Source organism: Geotrypetes seraphini, chromosome 1 (assembly GCF_902459505.1).
Source record: "Geotrypetes seraphini chromosome 1, aGeoSer1.1, whole genome shotgun sequence".
Lineage (NCBI taxonomy): Eukaryota > Metazoa > Chordata > Amphibia > Gymnophiona > Dermophiidae > Geotrypetes > Geotrypetes seraphini.
Genome location: NC_047084.1, coordinates 93,956,770 through 93,978,721, shown reverse-complemented (window position 1 = coordinate 93,978,721; position 21,952 = coordinate 93,956,770). Strand labels below are relative to the sequence as shown.

Below are 21,952 nucleotides of genomic sequence, written 5' to 3'. Positions count from 1 at the left end.
CGCAAGCTCGAAGGCATCGTAGGAGGACTGCATGAGCTGTACCCGAAGTTGGGATAACGAGGCCAGCGCCTCCTGGTACTCGAACTGAGCCCTAGGGTCCAAGTAGGGCATAAACTTCTGGAGTACGGACAAAAGAAACTCCAAATATGTTGTGAAGTGGAAGTTGTAATTTAGAACTCTCGAAGCCATCATGGAGTTCTGGTAAACTCTCCTGCCGAATCGGTCCATGGTCTTTCCCTCTCTACCAGGTGGGACGGAGGCGTAGACCTGGGAGGGATGGGACCGCTTCAGTGAGGACTCCACCAGAAGAGATTGGTGGGAGAGCTGCAAGCCGTCGAACCCCTTGCGACAGTGCGGTATCTGGTGTCCAATTTACTCAGCACTGCGGGGATCGAATAAGGTGTCTCGAAGCACCGTGCGAAGGTCTGGTCCAGCAGCTTGTGTAAGGGAAGCTTGAGGGACTCCGCAGGTGGTTGAGGGAGACGCATAGTCTCGAGGTATTCTTTTGAGAATTTGGACCCCGTATCCAGGGGGATTTCCATGTCATCAGCCATCTGTCGAAGGAACGAGAAGGACAATTGGTCGGCTGTTGCAGGGCCCCGGGACGGATTCGATGAGGTCAAGGCCTCCGGATCCATTGAGGACGGGGATCGAGAAGGTGAGAGAGATCTCATCGTGTCCTCGAGCTCTAGCATCGGTGGAGGAGTAGCAGTCGGTGGCGAATACTCCAGGTATGCTTGCTTCTGATGAGGCGAGGCCTGCCTGGACGAGTGCCCCGAGGAGTGCCTCGATCGGTGATGCAGATTGTGTCGAGAGGTCGGCCTCGATGGGCGAGGCGAATAGGTCTTCGCTGAGGCCCCCAGGTAATGGATGGGGCTGGAAGCGGTCGATCGAAGCAGGAGTTGTTGCCGTAGAGGTTCGAACCCCATCGGGTGATCGGTTCCAATGGAGGCACTCGCAAAGACTCTGTTCCTTGCATCGAGTGAATCAGCTCCAATGGAGACACTCGCAAAGACTCTGCTCCTTGCATCGAGTGAACTGGTTCCAACAGCGGCACTCGCAAAGACTCTGCTCCTTGTATCGAGTGCATCGGTTCCAATGGAGGCATGGGCAAAAACTCTGCTCCTTGCGATGAATGCATTGTTGCCAGACCGGACACTCGCAGAGACTCTGCTCCCTGTTGAGAGTGTGTTCCCCGCTGAGGCACTGGAGGGGGCTCAACCTCGCGGGAGGCCTCCACGTGCCCAGGCTGGATTTGGGAACGAAGCTGAGGCCCCATCGTGGTAAAGAGCTTGATGAATTGCTACTGTAGCATGGTCTGGAATGAGGCCGGCAAGGATGGATCCGCATCTGAAATAGGACAACCTGCGCGAGCCTCGCGCTCCTTTGGAGTAGTGTGTGAGTGCTTGGACTTCACCTTGGGCACTTTTAAAACTACTGGGGGAATGGGCTGCTGGGCTACCTGACCTGAGGAGGTTGAGGAAGGCATCGCAGCAGGCGCCGGAGTCTGAGCCGGGACAAACGAGGCGGGCTTGATGAGACTCGGCGCCGCAGAGGTGGTAGGCTATGGAGTTGCGGATGATGTCGAAGGCGAAGGTCCCTTCTTGGTCGATGGCTCCGTCGAGGACTCCATGAACAGCGATTCCCACAAGACGCAATGGCGCTTGAAAGCACGTGCGGTGAGTGTGGAGCAAGGCTGGCACGATTTCGGGAGATGTTCAGGCCCGAGACACCGAATACAGCGTCGATGAGGGTCCGTTAGCGAAATCGCGCACTGGCACTTGGCACACTTTCTAAAACCGGTGATAGGCCGGGACATAGGCCGAAAAAGCTCTGCCATGAGATCGAAGTCGCGGGGCTGCGGCCACGTGGCCTGCCCGGTCGAATGGAATGAAGAAATTTTTTTTTAAAAAAATAATCAAACACAACGAAAATCAGCGATTAAGATTAAATAAAACCAAAACCGCGGACTTAGAAGGCACAAGTTAAGAAAACTTCGCGCAGAGAGTTGAAGACGGACTTCTCGGCTCCGCAGAAAAGTAAGAACTGAGGAGACACGCCCGGTGCATCGGGCAGGAAGGCACTCGCGCATGCGCGGTGCGGGCAACTCGAAACTTCGAGTTTTCTTCAAAGAGGCGTCCGCATCGGGGATCCGTTGGATCACGTCACCCATTAGTGAGAATACCTGCCTGCTTGTCCTGGGATAATTGATATACCACCTTCAAGAACTGAAAATAATTCAGGGCTGCAAATCCAACTGGTCTTTCATCTCTGGATTCAATAGCTTAGAGTCTATTCACTCTTAAGCATTACTATCACAACCGTAGACTTTTTTTGAATTCAGTTACAGTTTTGGCTGTTCAATGTTTCACAGCTTTTCAGTGAAAATTTATTTATTTTATATGCGAGTACTTTCTTTCCTGTCTCCTACCCAGAAAATTTGAAGACATCCATTTCAAGTAGTGGCAAGGAAGTTTGCCATTTTCACCACTAGCGTATGTTTTTAGGTTTTTTTTTTCTTCCTCCCATGATCTAACCATGCTTCCCGGAGAGTCTCTCACAGTTTAGGCATATAATTTTAGTTGATATAGGGGAAATGTTATCATGGGTTTCCATTAAGACAGGTTATTTTATGGTTAATTGCAGTTATTAGTAACTAGGGGCTCCTTTTACAAAGGTGCGCTAGCGTTTTTAGCGCATGCAACGGATTAGTACACATTTCCCAAAAAACTACTGCCTGCTTAAGAGGAGGTGATAGCGGCTAGCGCACGTGGCATTTTAGCGCGTGCTATTCGGTGCGTTAAGGCCCTAACGCACCTTTGTAAAAGGAGCTCTAGGTCTATAACATTGGTTCCTGATATCATTACAATGATGTTCAAACCCTACATCAACATCTACTTCCAGTTCCTACATATTGGGCCGCCGCGAGAGCGGACCGCTGGGCAGGATGGACCTCTGGTCTGCTCCAGCGGAGGCAACTTCTTATGTTCTTATATTTACATATCCACTCATAGAGCTTTAGAATCAAAGATCCTACTCTGTGGAACTCTCTATCACTAGAGCTTCATAAAGAAAATTTGGTGAAGACCTTTAAGGGGTTCATAGACAGTGGCGCGCAAGACGCCAGCGCGCTGACAATCCGGCGCAAGACAGAAGCATGTGGGGAAAAAGTAATTTTTAAAGAGGTCCGACGGGGGGTTTGGGGTGGCAACCCCTCCACTTTATTGGTTAGTGTTCGCGCTGCTGTTGGAGGGGGATTCGGGGGGTTGGAAACCTCCATTATAGCGAAAACTGAACTTTTTCTTATTTTTTTCGGGAAATCTATAATGTAGGGGGTTTCACACACACCCCCCCCACAACGGCAGCGTGAACACTAACCAATAAAGTGGGGGGGTTGCACCCCAAACCCCCAGTTGGACCTCTTTAAAAATTACTTTTTCCCCCGCACGCTTCTGTCTTGCATCAAATTGTCGGCGCTGGATTGTCGGCGCGCTGGTGTCTGGCGCGCGATTATCCCGTCACCCCTTTAAGGCAATGCTTAAGACCCATTATTTTAAACTGGCCTATTCGAATGCAACCAATATAACTATATTTGTGGTTATTCTGATATGACTTTGTCACTGATGTCTCGTTTAGTCTAGCACACGTTACCCTTTGTATATATCAGTGGTTCCCAAACCTGTCCTGGAGGACCCCCAGGACAGTCGGGATTTCAAGATAGCCCTAATGAATATGCATGACAGAGATTTGCATATAATGGAGATGCCAGGAATGCAGATCTGCTCCATGCATATTCATTAGGGCTATCTTGAAAACCCGACTGGCCTAGGGGTCCTCCAGGACAGGTTTGGGAACCACTGGTATATATCTTAGTTGCATTTTAAATTATTTCCCATTTATCCCTTCCCTTATAAAGTGAAAATTGCATTATTAATGTCCTTATATTTTATTACACCTTCTTTGTTCCTTTACTATTTTTATGATTATAAACCACTTACAGTAGAAGTTTTTAACTATTTGCTGTATGCCAAATAAATTGAACTATGAACGTTGATAACTATATCTTTTAATGCGGACAATTATCAGACAGTCAGTTTACCTGAATTTATCCCTAGCTGCCTCTGTAAACAGCTTAGAAAATTGCCCTCTATAGCAGGGGTGTCAAAGTCCCTCCTCTAAGGCCGCAATCCAGTCGGGTTTTCAGGATTTCCCCAATGAATATGCATGAGATCTATTAGCAGTGCATGCAAATAGATCTCATGCATATTCATTGGGGAAATCCTGAAAACCAGACTAGATTGCGGTCCTCAAGGAGGGACTTTTGACACCCCTGCTCTATAGCATGAATTATACTGGGCCAATACACATTGCACTATATATTTTGCAAGCTGTAGAATGGCAAAAAGAACTCAAGAAAATAAGACATTAATACAGTCCAATGGATGCAGAAAATTCTATTCCAGCACCTTCCAATATCAAATTCAATATGGGCCTATTTCAAGACTAGAAAATTCACATGATCCCACATGTTAGCCAAAATAGAACAATTGATCTCGTTCAACAGCTTTCCACTTCTCTTTCCTTTATTCCCTCTCCCAGTCAGTAGTAGTAACAGAAGCAGCAGCAGCAAAAAAGGGCTTGTATGTGTTAACATACAATAGTTTGAACATGGATTTCTGGTCTAACAGGAAGCCCACGTAGGAGAAGGGAATGAGGTCAAAGTCCACATTGACTAATATACTTAGTTGAAGGGTGGATAAAAACTGATGATTCTTTTATTTTTAATATTGTATTTTTAAAAAATCAGATTTTTTTCCCCATTTAAATTGGATATTTTTAAAATAAAATGCTTTCTGAGGAAAAATCTGTCTAAAGACAGTTTTCTATTTAAGATACATTTTAGTCCCCAAAAATATTCTTCATGAAATAAGGATTAGTTTTTAATTATGTAGCATGAGGCTGTATATTCATTCAATGTTTCAATTTTTTGATAAAACATAGAAACATGATGGCAGATAAAAGGCCAAATGGCCCATCTAGTCTGCCCATCCGCAGTTACCATTATCCCTTCCTCCCTCTAAAAGATCCCATGTGCTATCCCACTCTTTTTTTAGTTCAGACACTGTCTCCACATCTCTTCAGGGAGACTGTTCCACGCATCTACCACCTTTTCTGTAAAAAATATTTCCGTAGATTACTCCTGAGCCTATCACCTCTTAACTTCATAACTTCATCCTATGCCCTCTCATTGCAGAGCTTCCTTTCAAATGAAAGAAACTCAAGTCTTGCACATTTACGCCACAAAGGTATTTAAACGTCTCTATCATATTTCCCCTCTCCTGCCCTTCCTCTAAAGTATACATATTGAGATCTTTAAGTCTGTCCCCATACGTCTTATGATGAAGACCACTGACCATCCTTATTATATCTTTTGATGGTGTGGTATCAATAATTGTACACAATATTCTAAATGAGACCTCACCAGAGTCTTATACAGGGGCATCAATTCCTCTTTTTTTCTACTGGCCATTTCTCTCCCTATGTACCCTAGCATCCTTCTAGCTTTCGCCATCATCTTTTCAACCTGTTTGGCCACCTTAAGATCATACCTATTCCTTCATCTTCTTCTACAATAATTATCTTCTTTGACACTGAAGGGCTCATAATAATAATTTTTTTAAAACGTTCAAAAAGTGGCCTAAATTGATACTTGAACAATCCAAAAACCAGATCGTCCAAGTACCGATAATCAAAGCTGGTTTTAGATGTATCTAAAACCAGCTTAGGCCATTACCCTTCTTCTAAACGCCTAGAGTGAAAAGAGGGGTTTTTAGAGGAGGGGAAAGGGCAGGAGGTGGGCGGGAGATAGGCCGACCTAGACTTAGTCGTACAACAAGTATAACCAAAAACTTTAGCAGGTTGCCCAGTCAGAACTTATATGTTTTGACTTAGACCAAGTCAAAACAGATATAAGTTCCGAATAGGGGCTGCTGAGTTGATCGTGGCTGCTGCGATCAGCTCAGTAGCCTCGGCAACCTACCCACCGCAACGATCGCGATCTATCCCCCAGCCCCGAACATACTGGCAGAAGGGAGTCCAACCCCTCCTGCCGAGGCAAGCCCCCCTGACCTCCCCGACACAATACAGACAGGAGGGAGCCCAATCCCTCCTGCCGAGGCGCAATCCCCACTCCCTCTACAATATTGCCCCCACTGAACCCCCGATCACCCCCCCCAACAGCCCCCTAACCCCGTGACACCCCAATATGCCCCAACCCCCTCATCCCCTGACACCCTCCCCTTTACTTTCATGAAATTGGATGGAAGGATGGGTCCCAAGCCCGTCCGCCCAGCAGCCCCGCAATCCTCCGAATTGCGAACCTTAGGGCCTGATTGGGCCAGGCGCCTAATGCCCCGCCCACAGGAGGGGCCTTAAGCGCCTGGGCCAACTGGAATTGGTCCAGTTGCCTTAGGCCCCTCTTGTGGGAGGGGCCTTAGGCATATGGGGCAAACCCAGCCCTTCTGTGGGTGAGGCCTTAGGTGCCTGGCCTAATCAGGCCCTAAGACCAACCATTCAGAAGATGTCGAGCCTGCCGGGCAGACGAGCTTGGGACCCGTCTGTGCGGCCAACTTCATGTCAGTGCAGGGAGGTGTCGGGGGGCCGTGGGGCGATCGGCGGTGGCTATCGCAGGGGGGTGCTCCGTGGGCAGGAGGGCCTGGGATCCCTCCTGCCTGTATTTTAGGGGGAGGGTAGGGTGTGTGCCTTGGCAGGAGGGCCTGGGATCCCTCTTGCCGGTATTGTCTGGGAGGTAGTGGGTTGAGGGGGAGCTCGCCTCAGCAGGAGGGGTTGGGCTCTCTCCTGCCAGTATTGTGTCGGGTGGGGGAGTCGCAGGAGGGCTCGCCTCAGCAGGAGGGGTTGGGCTCCCTTCTGCCAGTATTGTCAGGATTCGGGGGGGAGGTGGATCGCAATTGCGGCAGGAGATATTGGGCATCTCTCCTGCCGCGGTTCGCGGTAGTTCGGGGGGAATCGTAATCGCGGCAGGAGAGAAGAGGCATCTCTCCTGCCGCAATCATTGTAGGGGGGGGGATTCTGTAACCGGTGTTTTTGACAGATGCCAGTTACAGAATCCAGCTTTTAGGTGAAGGACTGGCCCCTCCTTCGCCTAAAAGGTCTTGTTTTGGGCGTTTGCGACTTGGGCAATTTTTTGGTTGATAATGCGTTCTAACTTTAGACGTAGTGATGGTCTGGGCTATTAAACTGCTGAACGTAGAAGTAGGCCATTCTCAAAAAAAAAACCCTCATTTTGGACGTTTTTTTGAGAATGGACATTTTCACTGCTGCTACTTTCAGCGTTTAGGGCCTTAGGTCAAAAGGAGACTTAAGAAGTTTTTTTGGATTATGCCCCTCTAAATATACTAATAGTTATTGTCCAATAAGCATTTTATAGGGAAAAGGTGACCTCAAGTGCTTGCGGCTGTATGATTTCAGATCAAGTCTTGTCATAACAGCCTAATGCAAGCTATCATTAATCCCTTGTATTTTCCCTTTTGTTTTTAGTTTTTGTACATTTTTCCTTTATGTTTAGCTTATAAAATTTTTTTTATAAACTAAACAAAGGGCTCCTTTTACAAAGGTGTGCTAGCGTTTTTAGTGCACGCGCCAGATTAGCGCTACCGGAAAAATTACCGCCTGCTCAAGAGGAGGCGGTAGTGGCTAGCGCACGCAGCATTTTAGCGTGCGCTATTCCGCGCATTAAGACCCTAACCCACCTTTGTATAAGGAGCCCAAAATGTCTTTAATTTATTATTTCTTCTATGATGATATTCCAGGGGCTACAAAGCTTTTCTCTGTAACTTATTAGGTACTCTGCTTAGCTTAGACTCCCCCGTAGATTGAGAATACAATCTTCTCCCGGCTTTACATACAGCTGATAAGTTTCAGCTTCCTCCTGTATTCTTATGGCGATGTGTTACTGCGCTCAACGAAGCGTCCCCGTTTCACTCTACCCAGAGCTTTTTCAGGAGTACATTTAAACTGATTTGCTGGTATCGGAAGACTTTTTTTGCCAGCTATAATAATATCCAAAGCACCCGAAGGCGTACTTGCTCTCCCAGTGCAAGTCTGATGCTAATGGCGGATCTGAATGGCGGCGTTTTTGTTTTAAGCAGCCTACTATTGAAATCTCATGATGTCTCTGAGGTAACTTGTCATCATGCACTCCCTTCTACCCAATTCTCTGGTCACCCAGTTAAATAAATTGATCAGATTTGTCTGACAAGACCTGCCTCTAGTGAATCCATATTGCCTTTGGTCCTGTAATCCACTGGATTCCAGAACCTTAACCATTCTCTGTTTTAACAGAATTTCCATTAATTTGCTTATCACAGAAGTCAGACTTACCAGCTTGTAATTCCCTATTTTTTTCCTAACTTCCACTCTTGTGGAGAAGGACCAGATCTGTCCTTCTCCAGTCCTCCGGTACCACTCCCAACTCTAGAAAAGCATTGAAAAGGTCAGTCAGCAGACCCATCAGAACTTCCCCAAGTTCAGCACCCTCGGATGTACAACATCCGACTCCACTGCTTTGTCTACTTTTAATTTAGCTAGCTCCTCACGAACACAATCTGAAAATTAATCAGGACATACCACTCCTCTATCCCTATTCATGTTTGCCTTCTGCAGTCCCACTCCCAGAGCTTCTGCCACGAACACAGATAGAAATATTTATTAAGCAATTCAACCTTTTCTTTAACAGCTTCTATATATTTCTCCTCTTCACCTCTGAATCTCACAATGCCACTTTTTGCACTTCTTCCTATCACTGATATATCTAAAAAAAATGTCTTGTCTCTCCATTTTAGCATGTCAACTATTTTTTCTTCCATTTGCATCTTTGCTTTCCTGACTATTCAACCAGCCTCTCTTAACTTTTCCAGATATTCATTAATCCATTCATAATGTCACGGTCAATTTTTTCTATCTAGAAGATATTATCACAGATGCTTGGTTTTCCATTTCTCAAAACTATGAATTTATATCTTTAGAGATAGTATGCTGCTTCTTCAAAACAAAAATGTAATAAAATATACAGAGTTAAGAAAAAGATCTTAGCCCCATTGTTCCTTTGCAAATCAATAAAACACAGAATCAAACCCTTACACCTCTTAAGTGCGAAGTACATATCTGCACAAGGAGTTAATGTAAAGAGGGAGGGGCAAGCAGTAAAAATGAAAGTGAAACTTTTTGAGCAGAATACTCCACAGGTCTTGCAATCTTTATATGTAAAGCCTGAGTTTTATCATATTATTCTCTCTTTGAAGGAGAAAACCTATAATGGCAGCATGCCATAAAAGAGACCCAGTTTGGGAATATTTTAATGAAGTTTTTTTACCTATGGGTAAGGTAGATATGTGTGCAAAATGCAAACACCACAACAAAGAAATGCAAGGCCCGGTGGTCCCAATGAAACAACTTCATGAAAAGTGCTTTCATGAAGATGAAAAAAGGAACAAAATAAGCAGGATCTTCACGTTGGCACATGTTTTGATTTTATCATATTTCTAAAAGATTGCCTTGAGGAACTGTCATATTTGAGCACAAGTATATTTATTATTACTGCATGTTACCATCATTTTGATACAGTGATAATGAAGAAATAGAGTTGAAGCAAGCAAATATTCCTTTTTTTTAGCAGTACCGAACAGCAATGAATACAATGAAAAAAACCATGATTTAAATCAAGTCTTTCTGACTAGTGATTAAAACGATTTGATTTACATCAAATCCACCCCGGTTAGTTGCAGGTCATGTAATCAGTCCAGGGAAAGATGGGAAGAATGAATCATGTGACGAGAGCAACTCAGTTACTTAGACCCCGTCCAGTGATTTTGTCATTCCATGTGATGTCATGACCCACTGTTAGATTAACTACTGTCCTATTCAAAACCTGGCTCCTTTTTGTGTGGTAAATAAACTTCACAATAATTACACTTTTAAGCTTTAATTAAAAGCATTACCTCCAAGAATTCTGCTACTGCCTATCGGCTCCTGGACTAAATTTGCAACTTCTGAGTCAATCAAACTTTTCACCAGGTACTGAAAAAAATTCTTCAGTTCTGTCATGTAAGGATGCCATTTGGATAGAAGACCAAAGCTCCGAAAGCCTGATTTAGATAATCTCAGCTTGTGAAAAAAATCTGAAAGCCACTGTGTTGTTTCTGTTACCTGCAGAAAGAGCATTACAGACAATGTTTTCTAAATTCATTATTAAAAGATTAAATGGAAAACTGCATTAGAGGATGATCAAATTTCAGTTTTAGTTATGGTATCAAAACAGGCCCCAATTTTTTTTCTGCATAGTTTCGTTTTCAGACGAAAGGTTATTTTAATTTTCAGCAATGTGTAGAAGTCTACCCCAAAAATAAGCCCTAGTTAAGATTGACCCCTTAAGCCACATCAACACTCCCCGACTCCATCTCTGACTAGTGCTGCCCGATTTGCCAATCATCTCTCCCTTCCTCTCCTCTACCCCAATTCTTCCTCTTTCCTTTCTCTCCTCTCCCCCCATGTGCAACATCTTTCCTTGCCTCTCAACCATCCCCTCGTGCAGCAGCTCCTGAGGCCTCCAAAACAGTGGCAGTGCTCTGAATAGGCAGCTTCGCTGCCTTCCCCATTAGGGCCTTCCCTCTGCTGATGTTTTGGATTCTTTTGGAGTAGAGGTATGTCAGGCTCATGGTGGGAGGGTCTGTGGGTTTCTGCTGTACAGAGGGATGGGAGGGAGGGATAGAAAGATGCTGCAGAGGGAAGGCCTGGCCCTGGTGGGGAAGGTTGCAAAGCAGCCTGTTTAGAACACTGCCGCTATTTTTGGAGGCCTCAGGAGCTGCTGCGCAAGGGGATGGTTGAGAGGCAAGGAAAGATGCTGCACATGGGGGGGAGAGAAAGGAAAGAGGAAGAATTGGAGTGGAGGAAAGGAAGGGAGAGATGATTGTTATGCATGAAAAAAAATAAGAGATTCTCCGAAAATAAGCCCTAGTGCGTTTTTTGGAACACAAATTTATATAAGACCCTGTCTTATTTTCGGGGAAACATGGTAATGATGAAAAGTACCAAGGACCATCCAAGCCAGGGACAACCAAGCAACCTCCACCAGTGGACCTGATACTGACCATGCCCTGGTGACAAATGCCCACCCTAGGGACCCGTGAGCCAGTCCTTAGAGAGATACTGTGCAACTCAGTATCAAAGGTGTGCTGTCATAGGAAATGCAGGAAATTTGAAAGACTCTATATATGAGCAGTATCAGGAAAAAGTCATCTGGTGCAAACAAACCATTATGTTAAACTTAAATTAACCACCAAGGAAGGCTTGTGTTTTGTGCTGGGATACAGCCCATGTCGGGTCCAATGGTAGGCGTTGCTTCGTGGCTCCTGGCCTGGATGGTCCTTGGCGCTTTTCGTCATATATTTTAATTTTCTGCCATATTTTCATTTTGGCCATGTGTTTTCAGTGGAAGCCAAAAATTTGTGCTTTATCCCATGTGTCTCCTTCTCATCCTCCTCCTGGACATACCTCCCTGTAGGTACCCCCTAGGCCTATATAGTTCATAAAGATCTAGGAGTGTCGTTGAGGAAAAAGCAGTGACCAGTTATTCTACTACTGCTACTAATAATTTCTATAACGCTATTAGACGTACACAGCACTGCACATATTTTATGGAGGTATTTTCTCTGGCCCTAATGGGCTCACAATCTTAAGTTTAATACTTGGGGCAATGGAGAGTTAAAATGACTTGCCTAAGGTGACAAAAAGCTGTAGTGGAAACTAAAGCCTTTCCTACCTATTCTGGCTCTTCTGTTAAAATGGCTGCCATGACTAGAGCATTACTTCAGCCCTGACTAAACTACCAGGGATTGTAAGGCATTCCTGGGAGAAAGCTTTGAACAACTTTAAGTCATTAGCAAATTTAATTACTTTACTAGTTATTCCCATTTCTGCATCATTTATAAATATCCTTTTTTTGCCCAGTTTTAGTCAAACTGTTATTTTAGTTTTAACTTGAAATTTGATTTTAGAAATCTGACTGTAGCAGGAAAAGGGGTTGAACCAAAGGAAATTCTGTGAAAACAAGTGAGGATGTTGTCTGAACACTTCAGGAATATGTGACCTGTTGCGTTCTGTGCACATAAAGGAACAGAGGCAGCCCTCTAAATCCATTATAAGAAACATTAAGCACATGCTCCAAAAAGCTCTAATAGCTAATGATCCCCTGCTGCAACTCTGGGTTTCATCAAATGATATCACTCATTTATAAGAACTGCATAAACTTTGCTTGTCCTCAAAGAAAAAAAAAACAAACCCTTCTAGGTTGCTCTGAGTTCTGAGTTATTCACATCAGTAGCATTACATAACATTATTCACTACTGTGGCTGATTTAACCTGCTTGTTGAAGTAGAATTGATAGGCCCTACTTCAGCTCTATAGTTTAACATTCTTCCCGTGAATTTATGAATTCTGATTCCATGCTGCTAATGCCACTAAAAGGGTCTTGTATGCAGGCAACACCAGCTCCATGAAGAAATAATTATGTTCACCTTTTATCTGACCCCCTACAGCTTCCTGACCTCTCTGTTCTAGAACCTTGAAGGGAATTGACTTAGGAGAGAAAGAGAGATTGTTCACCCTCTCCGAGGTGAAGAGAATCAGAGGGCATTCGCTAATGTCAGAAGGGGAAAGATTCCGTACAAACGTAAGGAAGTTCTTCTTCACCCAGAGAGTGGTAGAAATCTGGAACGCTATTCCAGAGGCTGTTATAAGGAAAAGCACCCTTCAGGGATTCAAGAAAAGGATGGATAAGTTCCTACTGGAACAGAATATACGCAAGTAAGGCTAGACTCAAATAGGTCTTTGATCTAAGGGCTGCCACGTGAGCACGATGGACAACTGGTCTGACCCAGCAGCGGCAAATCTTATGTTCTTTTTCCCTCCAATATGCCACTTAATGAAGAAAAAACAATTTCCAACCTGTTCTGATGACAAAAGCACTCCAGCAGTGGCAATCTGAGGTACAGCGTTGTCCGTGGAGTCTGTTTTCCTGAAGCTTTGTTTACTTCGAGTTGGAGAACAGCCCAGCACTTTCAGCACTGCCTTCCAACAGTCTGGGCTAAGAAGCTGCTCTGCAGAACCTTAGAGCAACAATGAAGAAAGTTAATAAAACTCCAATTACGATATCTATGAAAGAATTGTAACCATTTAAAACCAACAAAACAAGGTGAATTCCACTATTAAAAATAAACTTTAAAAAATATGCATTGTTTCAATGTACTTAGCGAGCAGTATATGACATTCAAACTTTACAAATTTCTAGTTACAGATGTTCCCAAAGTTGCAAAGAAATTGATCGTGCAACGTAGTTCCCACTTTACACCCGATACAAACTTCATCAGCTAATTCAAAACTTACTTTGCATCAGTAATCGTAGAAAATCGCTGTAATGGTCCGGGAATTGATAGTGAAGGATTGAAGTCCAGTGTTTGCAGAAAATATTAAAAGGCATTAAAATGTCTTCATCTGGTTCAAGGCCGCAAACAGTGAGAGCCAAATGGATAGATTCCATGAGTCTAGTGCGATCAGACAGAGGAGGCTTGCACGTGTTCAGCCATTGTGCAATATCAAACTTAAAATTTAAAAAAAAGGAGAGAATGAAGCTCTTTTACTTTTTTGCAACTTGGCTAATAATCACTAAATGATGAAGGGCATTCAGTGGAGATCAAATTTTTGTCAAGAAGTGAAAATCAGTGGGCTAGATATACAAGAACAAAAGATAAAGAGGTCAATATTCAGCTGGCAAGTGTCAGCAAATTTTTCATCTTCCTCTTCCGGTGGTCCCGCCCTTTCTCTGACATCAGAGAAAGGGCGGGACCGCCGGAAGAGGAAGCAGCGCAGGCGCAGGGCTCACAGAAGGGCCGGGACCGCCAAGAGGAAGCAGCAGGACACCGGTAGGAGCGTCTACATGATTGGGGGGGGGCGGGAGGCTGTGGGGGTGCGAGCGGTCCTTCAGGGTGGGGGTGCGGGTGGGAGTGCGTGCGAGCGGTCCTTCGGGGTGGGGGTGCGTGCGGTCCTGCGGGGGGGTGAATCGGACATCAGGGGGGGGCATCAGGCTTTCAGGGTGGGGACAGGACTTCAAGGGGGAGAGGAGAGTCGGGGCGGGCAAAAGGAGAGTCGGGCGGCAATGGGAGAGTCGGGGCAGCATGCGCGGTATACGGGTGTGCGCGGTATAAAAATTTTTTTTACATATATTTCGGTTTCCCGCACAATATACCCGTGTGCACGTTTTACTCGGGTGCGCGTTATCTACATGAAAATACGGTACTCCTTTTTATGCAGTCCTATGAATAACGACAAGTGTCAACTCTGCCCCCAGACTGCCTACAAGACAGCCGGTTTCTTCAGTGGCGCTATCAGAGTAAGTGTTGCTGAATATGCCTGGATAAATAACTAGTATTCTCCAAAAACAGCACTTCACAGCATGTTACTTAAAGCTTTTTTTCTTATTCATTGGTCTTCAGAAATGCCAGTATTAGCCAATTGATTTGCGTGGCCAAATACTATGTGGCATTAGCCTCCACATCAGACCGTTGTGTTTTATATAAAGTGCATTAGTAAATAAATAATTAATCTTTTAACCTATCTTTTTCTTTTTCTGAGTTTTCCCTTTGTCAGTAATTATCGGGAAGGGACCTGTCATTCCGACATGTTTCGCCCGAAGGCTGTATCAAGAAAAAAGTCCCCCCTTCTACTTTAGCTCCACACCATCCCGATCATTGGCAAAATTGCGGATCACGCGGGAGGGCCTTCATGAGCAGGGGGAGCAATGCTGGTTCTTGGGGGGGGTAGAGCAGCACCGCTGGCCTCGGGAGATGGGGGTGGGTGGGAACGAATCAAGCGAGTTTCCCTTAGTTCCTATGGTGAAACTCGCTTTGATATACAAGTATTTTGGTTTACGAGCATGCTTCTGGAACAAATTATGCTCGTAAACCAAGGTACCACTGTATATTAAGAGTATAGATGGTTAGGTGGGGTTTGTGTAGGAACTGGTCGTGCTAAATAGGTTTTATGTATTTTTTGAAGAGTAGGGTTTTAGTTTCTTTCTTGAAGGTTTTGTAGTCTGTGGTCAATGACAACATCTACCAAGCTAGCGCACCTTCGTAAAAGGAGCCCTAAGTAAACAAATTTTCAAACTACATATCTTTTATCCTACTCAACGTCCCCCCACGCCACCAATCTCCTTTCCCTTCATATAAAATGAGATGCTACTTCCACAAACCGAAAACAACAATAGTAAAAAGCCTTGACATATGACTTCCCTGTCCCACCAAGACCAAAAAGTAAACATATATAATTTATCTATTGAGAATCCTGCTATGAGCCACAGGAGTTAAGGTGTTTCAAAAGGCTCCCAGGTAGACAGAAAGACTCCTTGTATCTTTCCAAAGGTAATGTGACAACCATGTCGGCAAATTACATGTTTTATAATCATTCTAAGACTTCCCAACCTGTGTTGTGCTGTGATTTAAAAAAGCGTGGGATAAACATAGAGGATCTTTAATTAGAAAATGAAGAATGTAAATTAAAGAGCTAAGGCCTATACTGGACAGACTTGCATGGTCTGTGTCCCATATGTAGTGATTTGGTGTTAGATGGGCTGGGGAGGGAATCAATGGGAACTCCACTAACTTGGAACACGAGTATGTTACTGGCCACACTTTATGGTAGATATCCTGCAAACAGGATGGTTGGATAGGCTGGAGTGAGCTTGGATGGCAACTTCAATATTTGGAACCTAAGACAATACCAAGTGGACTTTACAGTCTATGACCCAGAAATATCAAAGAAGAGACAAATTAATTTAATCATGTATTTTTAATGGGTATAACTAATGGGCAGACTGGATGGACCATTCAGGTCTTTATCTGCTCTCATTTACTCTGTTACATATTCATCTATAAGTAGTAATTGGTATACACTTCCCTCTCTGTATTCGCGGGGGTTCGGGGCAGAGCTGGCCCACGAATATTAAAAAAACGCAAATAATATTCGGGCTGGTTCTGCCCCTAACCCCAGCTTCCCCTGGCTATTTTAAGCCCTGAAAGCCCCCCCCCCCCCACACACACACTTATGCCTTACCTGGTGGTCTAGCGGGTTTTTGGGGCAAGAGTGATCTTCCTACGCTCCTGCCTGTGCAGATCGCTCACAGGAAATGGCTGCCTTGAGCTCCCGTAGTCTCTCGAGCCATTTCCTGTAAGCGATATGCACGGGGCAGGAGCGTGGGAAGATCGCTCCTGCCCCGAAAACCCGCTAGACCACCAGGTAAGGCTTAAGGGGGGAGGGGGCTTACAGGGCTTAAAATAGCCTGAAAAATGAAAATGCATTTTTTGATCTAAAAGCACGGATAAGCAAATACAGAGAGGGAAGTATAATGTACTCTGAATTTATGATATCACAAGGCTCAAGTGTCCCTAAAAATCCCTTGCATCTATCACTTCTTACCTTATGGAAATCCAATTTTTCCAGCTAAAATGAGCTAAAGAAATGAATCATATACCCATCATCAATTGTAATATATTTGGATACACTACCTTAGTTAGCAGCATGAAAATTACATCTCCATTGTCCACAGTGAAGTTCTCTACCACCTTTTCATACAAACGTACAAACTCATCCGGAGAGGCAATGGGGGTGAAGTAAGGTGATAAAAGGTTGCACAGTCTCCGGTTCTGCAGAATGCTTCGAAGCACTGGTTTGCATTCAGATTTGGTTCCACTGATAAACACCTTGAAAGCAATTTATGAGCAAAATATGTATGTATAGGAAGAATATGATTTTCTTTACCACAGTGCACAAAGGAACAAATAAGGAATTTCTTCCAGTTTGCAGCATACAAAAAAATGTTACACTGTATAAAAGGTCAAAATCTTACTTGAAAATTCAGCATGATTGAAATTTTTCAAAAGCAATTCAATAAAAACCCAAACCAATTCCAGTTAACCTAGGGCACCCAAATTAAATATACACCAAGACAACTTAGGGCTCCTTTTACTAAGCTGCGGTAGCGTTTTTAGCGCGCGCTAACCTACGCGCTACACTGAAAAACTAATGCCACCTCAATGGAGGCATTAGCGTCTAGCACGCGTGGCTATTTAGCGCGTGCTAAAACCGCTAGCGCAGCTTAGTAAAAGGAGCCCTTAATTTATAAAAAAGATTCTTATGAAAAGGTGACAAAATTTAACCCTTTATTTGGCATTGTTGCTCAGAAGCAATACAGTGGTACCTTGGTTTACGAGCATAATTCATTCCAGAAGCATGCTCGTAATCCAAAATGCTCGTTTATCAGAACGTGAACTCGCAGGCCTTGAGCATGCTCAGATGCTCAAGGCCCAGCAGAGGAGAAGGCCGATTTTCAAGAGTGCCCAGATGAAGGTAAGAAGCGACGGGGGGTGCCCAATTGTGTCGGGGGGATGTCGGATCGTGTCGGGGGGTGCCCAATCGTGGCGGGGGGGGGGGGGGTCAGATCGTGGCGGGGGGGGGAGGCAGTTCAAGGCAGGGGGGGTGCCGGATCGCAGGGGGGGTGCCGGATTGCGGGGGGGGGGGTGCTCGTAAATCGAGCCATGCTCGGTTTCCGAGGCACCGTTTTTGCAAATGTTTTGCTCGTCTTGCAAAACACTCGCAAACCGAGGTACCACTGTACTCATATATCAAAGCGGGTTTCCTCATAGGAACTAAGGGAAACTTGCTTGATTCGTTCCTACCCACCCCCATCCCCCGAGGCCAGCGGCGCTGCTCTATTTCCCCCCCCCCCCACAAGAACTGGCATTGCTCCCCCGAAGGCCCCCCCCGCGTGATCCGGCACCCTCCTCCTCCGCAATCCGGCACACCCTCCTGCCACGATTTGCCCCCCCCCCCCCCGCCGCGATCCTACACCCCTCCACCCCCAGAAATCTGAAGTTCCCCAGACCCACCCGAATAGGCTTCTAACTTCCATCTCGGCCTCGGCATGTCCTGTGCGTTGGTGCCGGTGCCCGAAGATCGGCCTCCTCTTCTTTGCTGGGCCTTGAGCATCTGCGCATGCTCAAGGCCTGAGCGTTCACGCTCTCTCCGAGATTCTCGGAGATCTCGGAGAGAGCGTGAATTCGCAGGCCTTGAGCATGTGCAGATGCTCAAGGCCCAGCAAAGAAGAGTAGGCCGATCTTCAGGCACCGGCACCTACGCACAGGACATGCCGGTGCCAGTGCCGAGGCCGAGATGGAAGTAAGCAGCCTGTTCGGGTGTGTCTGGAGGACTTCAGATTGCGGCGGGGGCTGCCGGATCGCAGGGGGGGAGGGTGCCGGATCGCGGGGGGGCGCCACTCACAAATCGAGGCAAACTCGGTTTCCGAGGTGCCAATTTTGCAAATGTTTTGCTCGTCTTGCAAAACACTCGCAAACCGGTGCACTCGTAAACCAAGGTACCACTGTATGTCTTTTCTATGGCTCTTATGGGAGATCTGCATCTTCAGATGCCTGCTACTTGGCACTGTTGCTCTCATTCAACATCAAGTTACGTAAAGAAGCTGTTTCACCATCTGACAATTAAAGGGTTAAACAGGATAGCCTAACAGCAAAAATACTGCAAATTTATTTTTAAAAATAGTATTGTAAACTATTCAACGCTGATGTAGCCAGGCTTGAGTCATGTTCTATAGACATATCCATAAATTTAAAACACTGACCCCCATGGTTCACAGTAGATAATGACACGGGGACAATTTTTTCCTCGTCCTCCTGGGAACTCATTTGCCCATCCCGGCGAGTTCTTTTCCTGTCCTTGCCCCATTCCTACAAGCTTTGCTCTCATCTGCACAAGCCTCAAACACTTTAAAACCGTAACTGTTCAAAGCTTGTGCAGTTAAGGCAGAGCTTACAGGAATGGGGCGGGGACAAGGACAGTGACAAAACTCGTGCGGACGGGGCAAGGAAATTGAGTTTGTCCCCATGTGTGAGGGAGTCGGGGATTCTCCCTCACGAGTGATATTGTTATGTTGGTGGGCAGTAGAGGGCGCTGGCCATATAGTGGGTAAACTACAGGGTCCAGAATGAATTGAGTACTGTAGTTCAGAGTTCAACCCTCATCCAGCAGGTGGCGCTGAACTGCATGAGTCATGGGGTAGAACCCAGGCAGGAAGAGCTTCATATGCCCAGTCTGGGGTTCATTCTGGGAGGTCCCCATGGGAGGCCCTAGGAGAGGGTCACCTGTGGGAAGGTGAGAGCCTCCACAAAGAGACTTCCCTGAGCAGAGAAGGCTCAGAAGCTGTGGGTTAAGGAGAATCCCAGGGGACGCTGAGAAGACTGATAAGGACTGTTTAACAGCTGGTATGGTGAGTGGTGGTGTGCTTGGCTGGATGAGAAACCTGCTGAATATTTTGGAAGCTTGGGCAATAAAGGTGCTGGCTAAGGTAAGCCAATGTTTATTTGGTTGAGGCTGTCTGCTGAAGAGCCTAACATTGCTGTGAAAGTAACAGTTAATATCTGGTGAGGCTGAGGTAAGCCACGCAGGTTTTGAAATTGCTAAGAGCTGATTAACTGATTAAGCACTGAATGGGAATTGATTCTGTCTTTAAAACAAACCGTTACACTGGACTAAGAGGCTGAACTTAAAAGTACAGTGGTACCTCGGTTTACGAGTGCAACAGTTTGCGAGTGTTTTGCAAGACGAGCAAAACATTTGCAAACTTGGTGCCTCGTAAACCGAGCTTGCCTCGCTGTACGAGTGCCCCCCCCCCACCGCTATCCGGCATCCCCACCAGCGATCCGGCATCCCCTCCGCTCGCGTTGCCCCCCCCCTTCCACCGCGATCCTACTTTCCCCCCCGAGCACGTCAATGACACTTCCTTTACCCGACTTAGCACCAGTGCCGGTGCCCGAAGATCCTCCCTCTTCTGGCGCGGCCTGGGCTGGGCGGTGCGTCGGAGATCATCCCTCTTCTGGTCTGGGCTGGACTGGCTTTGAGCATAGCTAATGTCGTTCCTCTGCATAAAAAGGGTTGCAGGGCAGAGGCTGCGAATTATAGACCGGTGAGTCTCACATCAATAGTGTGCAAACTCATGGAAACACTAATTAAAAGCAAATTGGACACGATCTTGAATGAAGGGAATCTTCGGGATCCCAGTCAGCATGGATTCACCAAGGGTAGGTCCTGCCAATCCAATCTCATCAGCTTCTTTGACTGGGTAACAAGAAAGTTGGACTTGGGAGAGTCTTTGGACATCGTGTACCTGGACTTCAGGAAAGCTTTTGACAGTGTCCCACACCGCAGGCTGCTAAGCAAGATGGAATCGATGGGGTTAGGAGAGACACTAACTGCATGGGTCAATGATTGGCTGAGTGGCAGACTTCAGAGGGTGGTGATTAATGGTACCCTCTCTAAAACATCGGAGGTGACCAGTGGAGTGCCGCAGGGCTCGGTCCTGGGTCCACTCCTTTTCAACATATTCATAGGGGATCTGACTCAAGGGCTTCAAGGTAAAATAACACTATTTGCCGATGACGCCAAACTATGTAATATAGTAAGTGAATGCAGTATACAGAATTATATGGCGCAGGACCTGCTTACATTGGAAAGTTGGTCCTCAACCTGGCAGCTAGGCTTCAATGCTAAGAAATGTAAGGTCATGCACCTCGGAAGCGGAAATCCATGCAGGACGTACTTCTTGAATGGAGAAACTTTAACTAGGACTTCAACAGAACGAGATTTAGGAGTAATCATCAGTGCAGACATGAAAACTGCCAATCAAGTGGAGAAGGCTTCATCTAAGGCAAGGCAGATATTGGGTTGTATCAATAGAAGCTTCGTCAGCCGAAAGCCTGAAGTCATAATGCCGTTGTACAGGGCCATGGTGAGACCTCATCTGGAGTACTGTGTGCAATTCTGGAGGCCACATTACAGTAAAGATGTGCGCAGAATTGAATCAGTTCAGCGGACAGCCACCAGGATGATCTCGGGGCTCAAGGGTCTCTCGTATGAAGAGAGACTGAACAAATTGCAGCTCTACACTCTCGAGGAACGTAGGGAGAGGGGAGACATGATCGAAACATTTAAGTACCTCACGGGACGTGTCGAAATGGAAGATGATATTTTCTTTCTCAAGGGACCCTCGGCCACAAGAGGGCACACGCTCAAACTCAGGGGCGGAAAATTTCATGGAGACACCAGAAAGTATTTCTTCACAGAGAGAGTGGTTGATCATTGGAACAAGCTTCCAGTGCAGGTGATCGAGGCAGACAGCGTGCCAGACTTTAAGAATAAATGGGATACCCATGTGGGTATCTTGACCTACGAGGGTCAAGATAAGGAAATTGGGTCATTAGGGCATTGACAGGGGGTGGGTAAGCAGAGTGGGCAGACTTGATGGGCTATAGCCCTTTTCCTACGTCATCTTCTATGTTTCTATGACTCCAGTAGTGCCGCGGCTTATCTAGGAGTTTTAAAACTAGAATAGGCGTTTCGTGCGGCCTATACATGGGGAAATACGGTAGTCAATTATTTGGTATGCAAAGGCTTAGAAAGCAGACCTTATACCGTATAGTCAGTTGTGTAATTTTTAAGACTTATAGTTCATGATCAGACTTGAAAGTTTATCGTATAATTGTGTTTTCAGTTTTCTTCTGAATTTTAAGTAGCATGTTTCTTTTCTAGTGTCTAGTGGGAGGTTGTTCCACATTTTAATGGCAATACAGGTAAACAATGTATTGAATATGAGTTTGGAACAGGGCAGTAGCATCTGAAGTCAGGTTTCCAGAAGCAGTTCTTTCATTATTTGTAGTTTGTTGGCTAATGATCTTTTTTTTTTTTTTTTATTTCTTTATTCATTTCATAACTTACATCAAGTGTACAGTAAATATCAAACAATTATAGTACAACA

At 45.5% G+C, this 21,952-nt stretch overlaps 1 protein-coding gene across 2 annotated transcripts in view; it reads right to left on the bottom strand.

The window, feature by feature from the left end:
• Window positions 1–21,952, bottom strand: part of EPG5 (ectopic P-granules autophagy protein 5 homolog) — a 244,378-nt gene that overhangs the window by 65,016 nt on the left and 157,410 nt on the right. For both annotated transcript variants that reach the window (XM_033935200.1, XM_033935191.1), the window contains exons 30-33: window positions 16,635–16,829; window positions 13,459–13,672; window positions 13,021–13,181; window positions 10,017–10,224 (exon numbers count right to left, since the gene is read on the bottom strand). In XM_033935200.1, coding sequence (XP_033791091.1) covers window positions 10,017–10,224; window positions 13,021–13,181; window positions 13,459–13,672; window positions 16,635–16,829 — 778 coding nt within the window. The remainder of the gene's footprint in view (window positions 1–10,016; window positions 10,225–13,020; window positions 13,182–13,458; window positions 13,673–16,634; window positions 16,830–21,952) is intronic.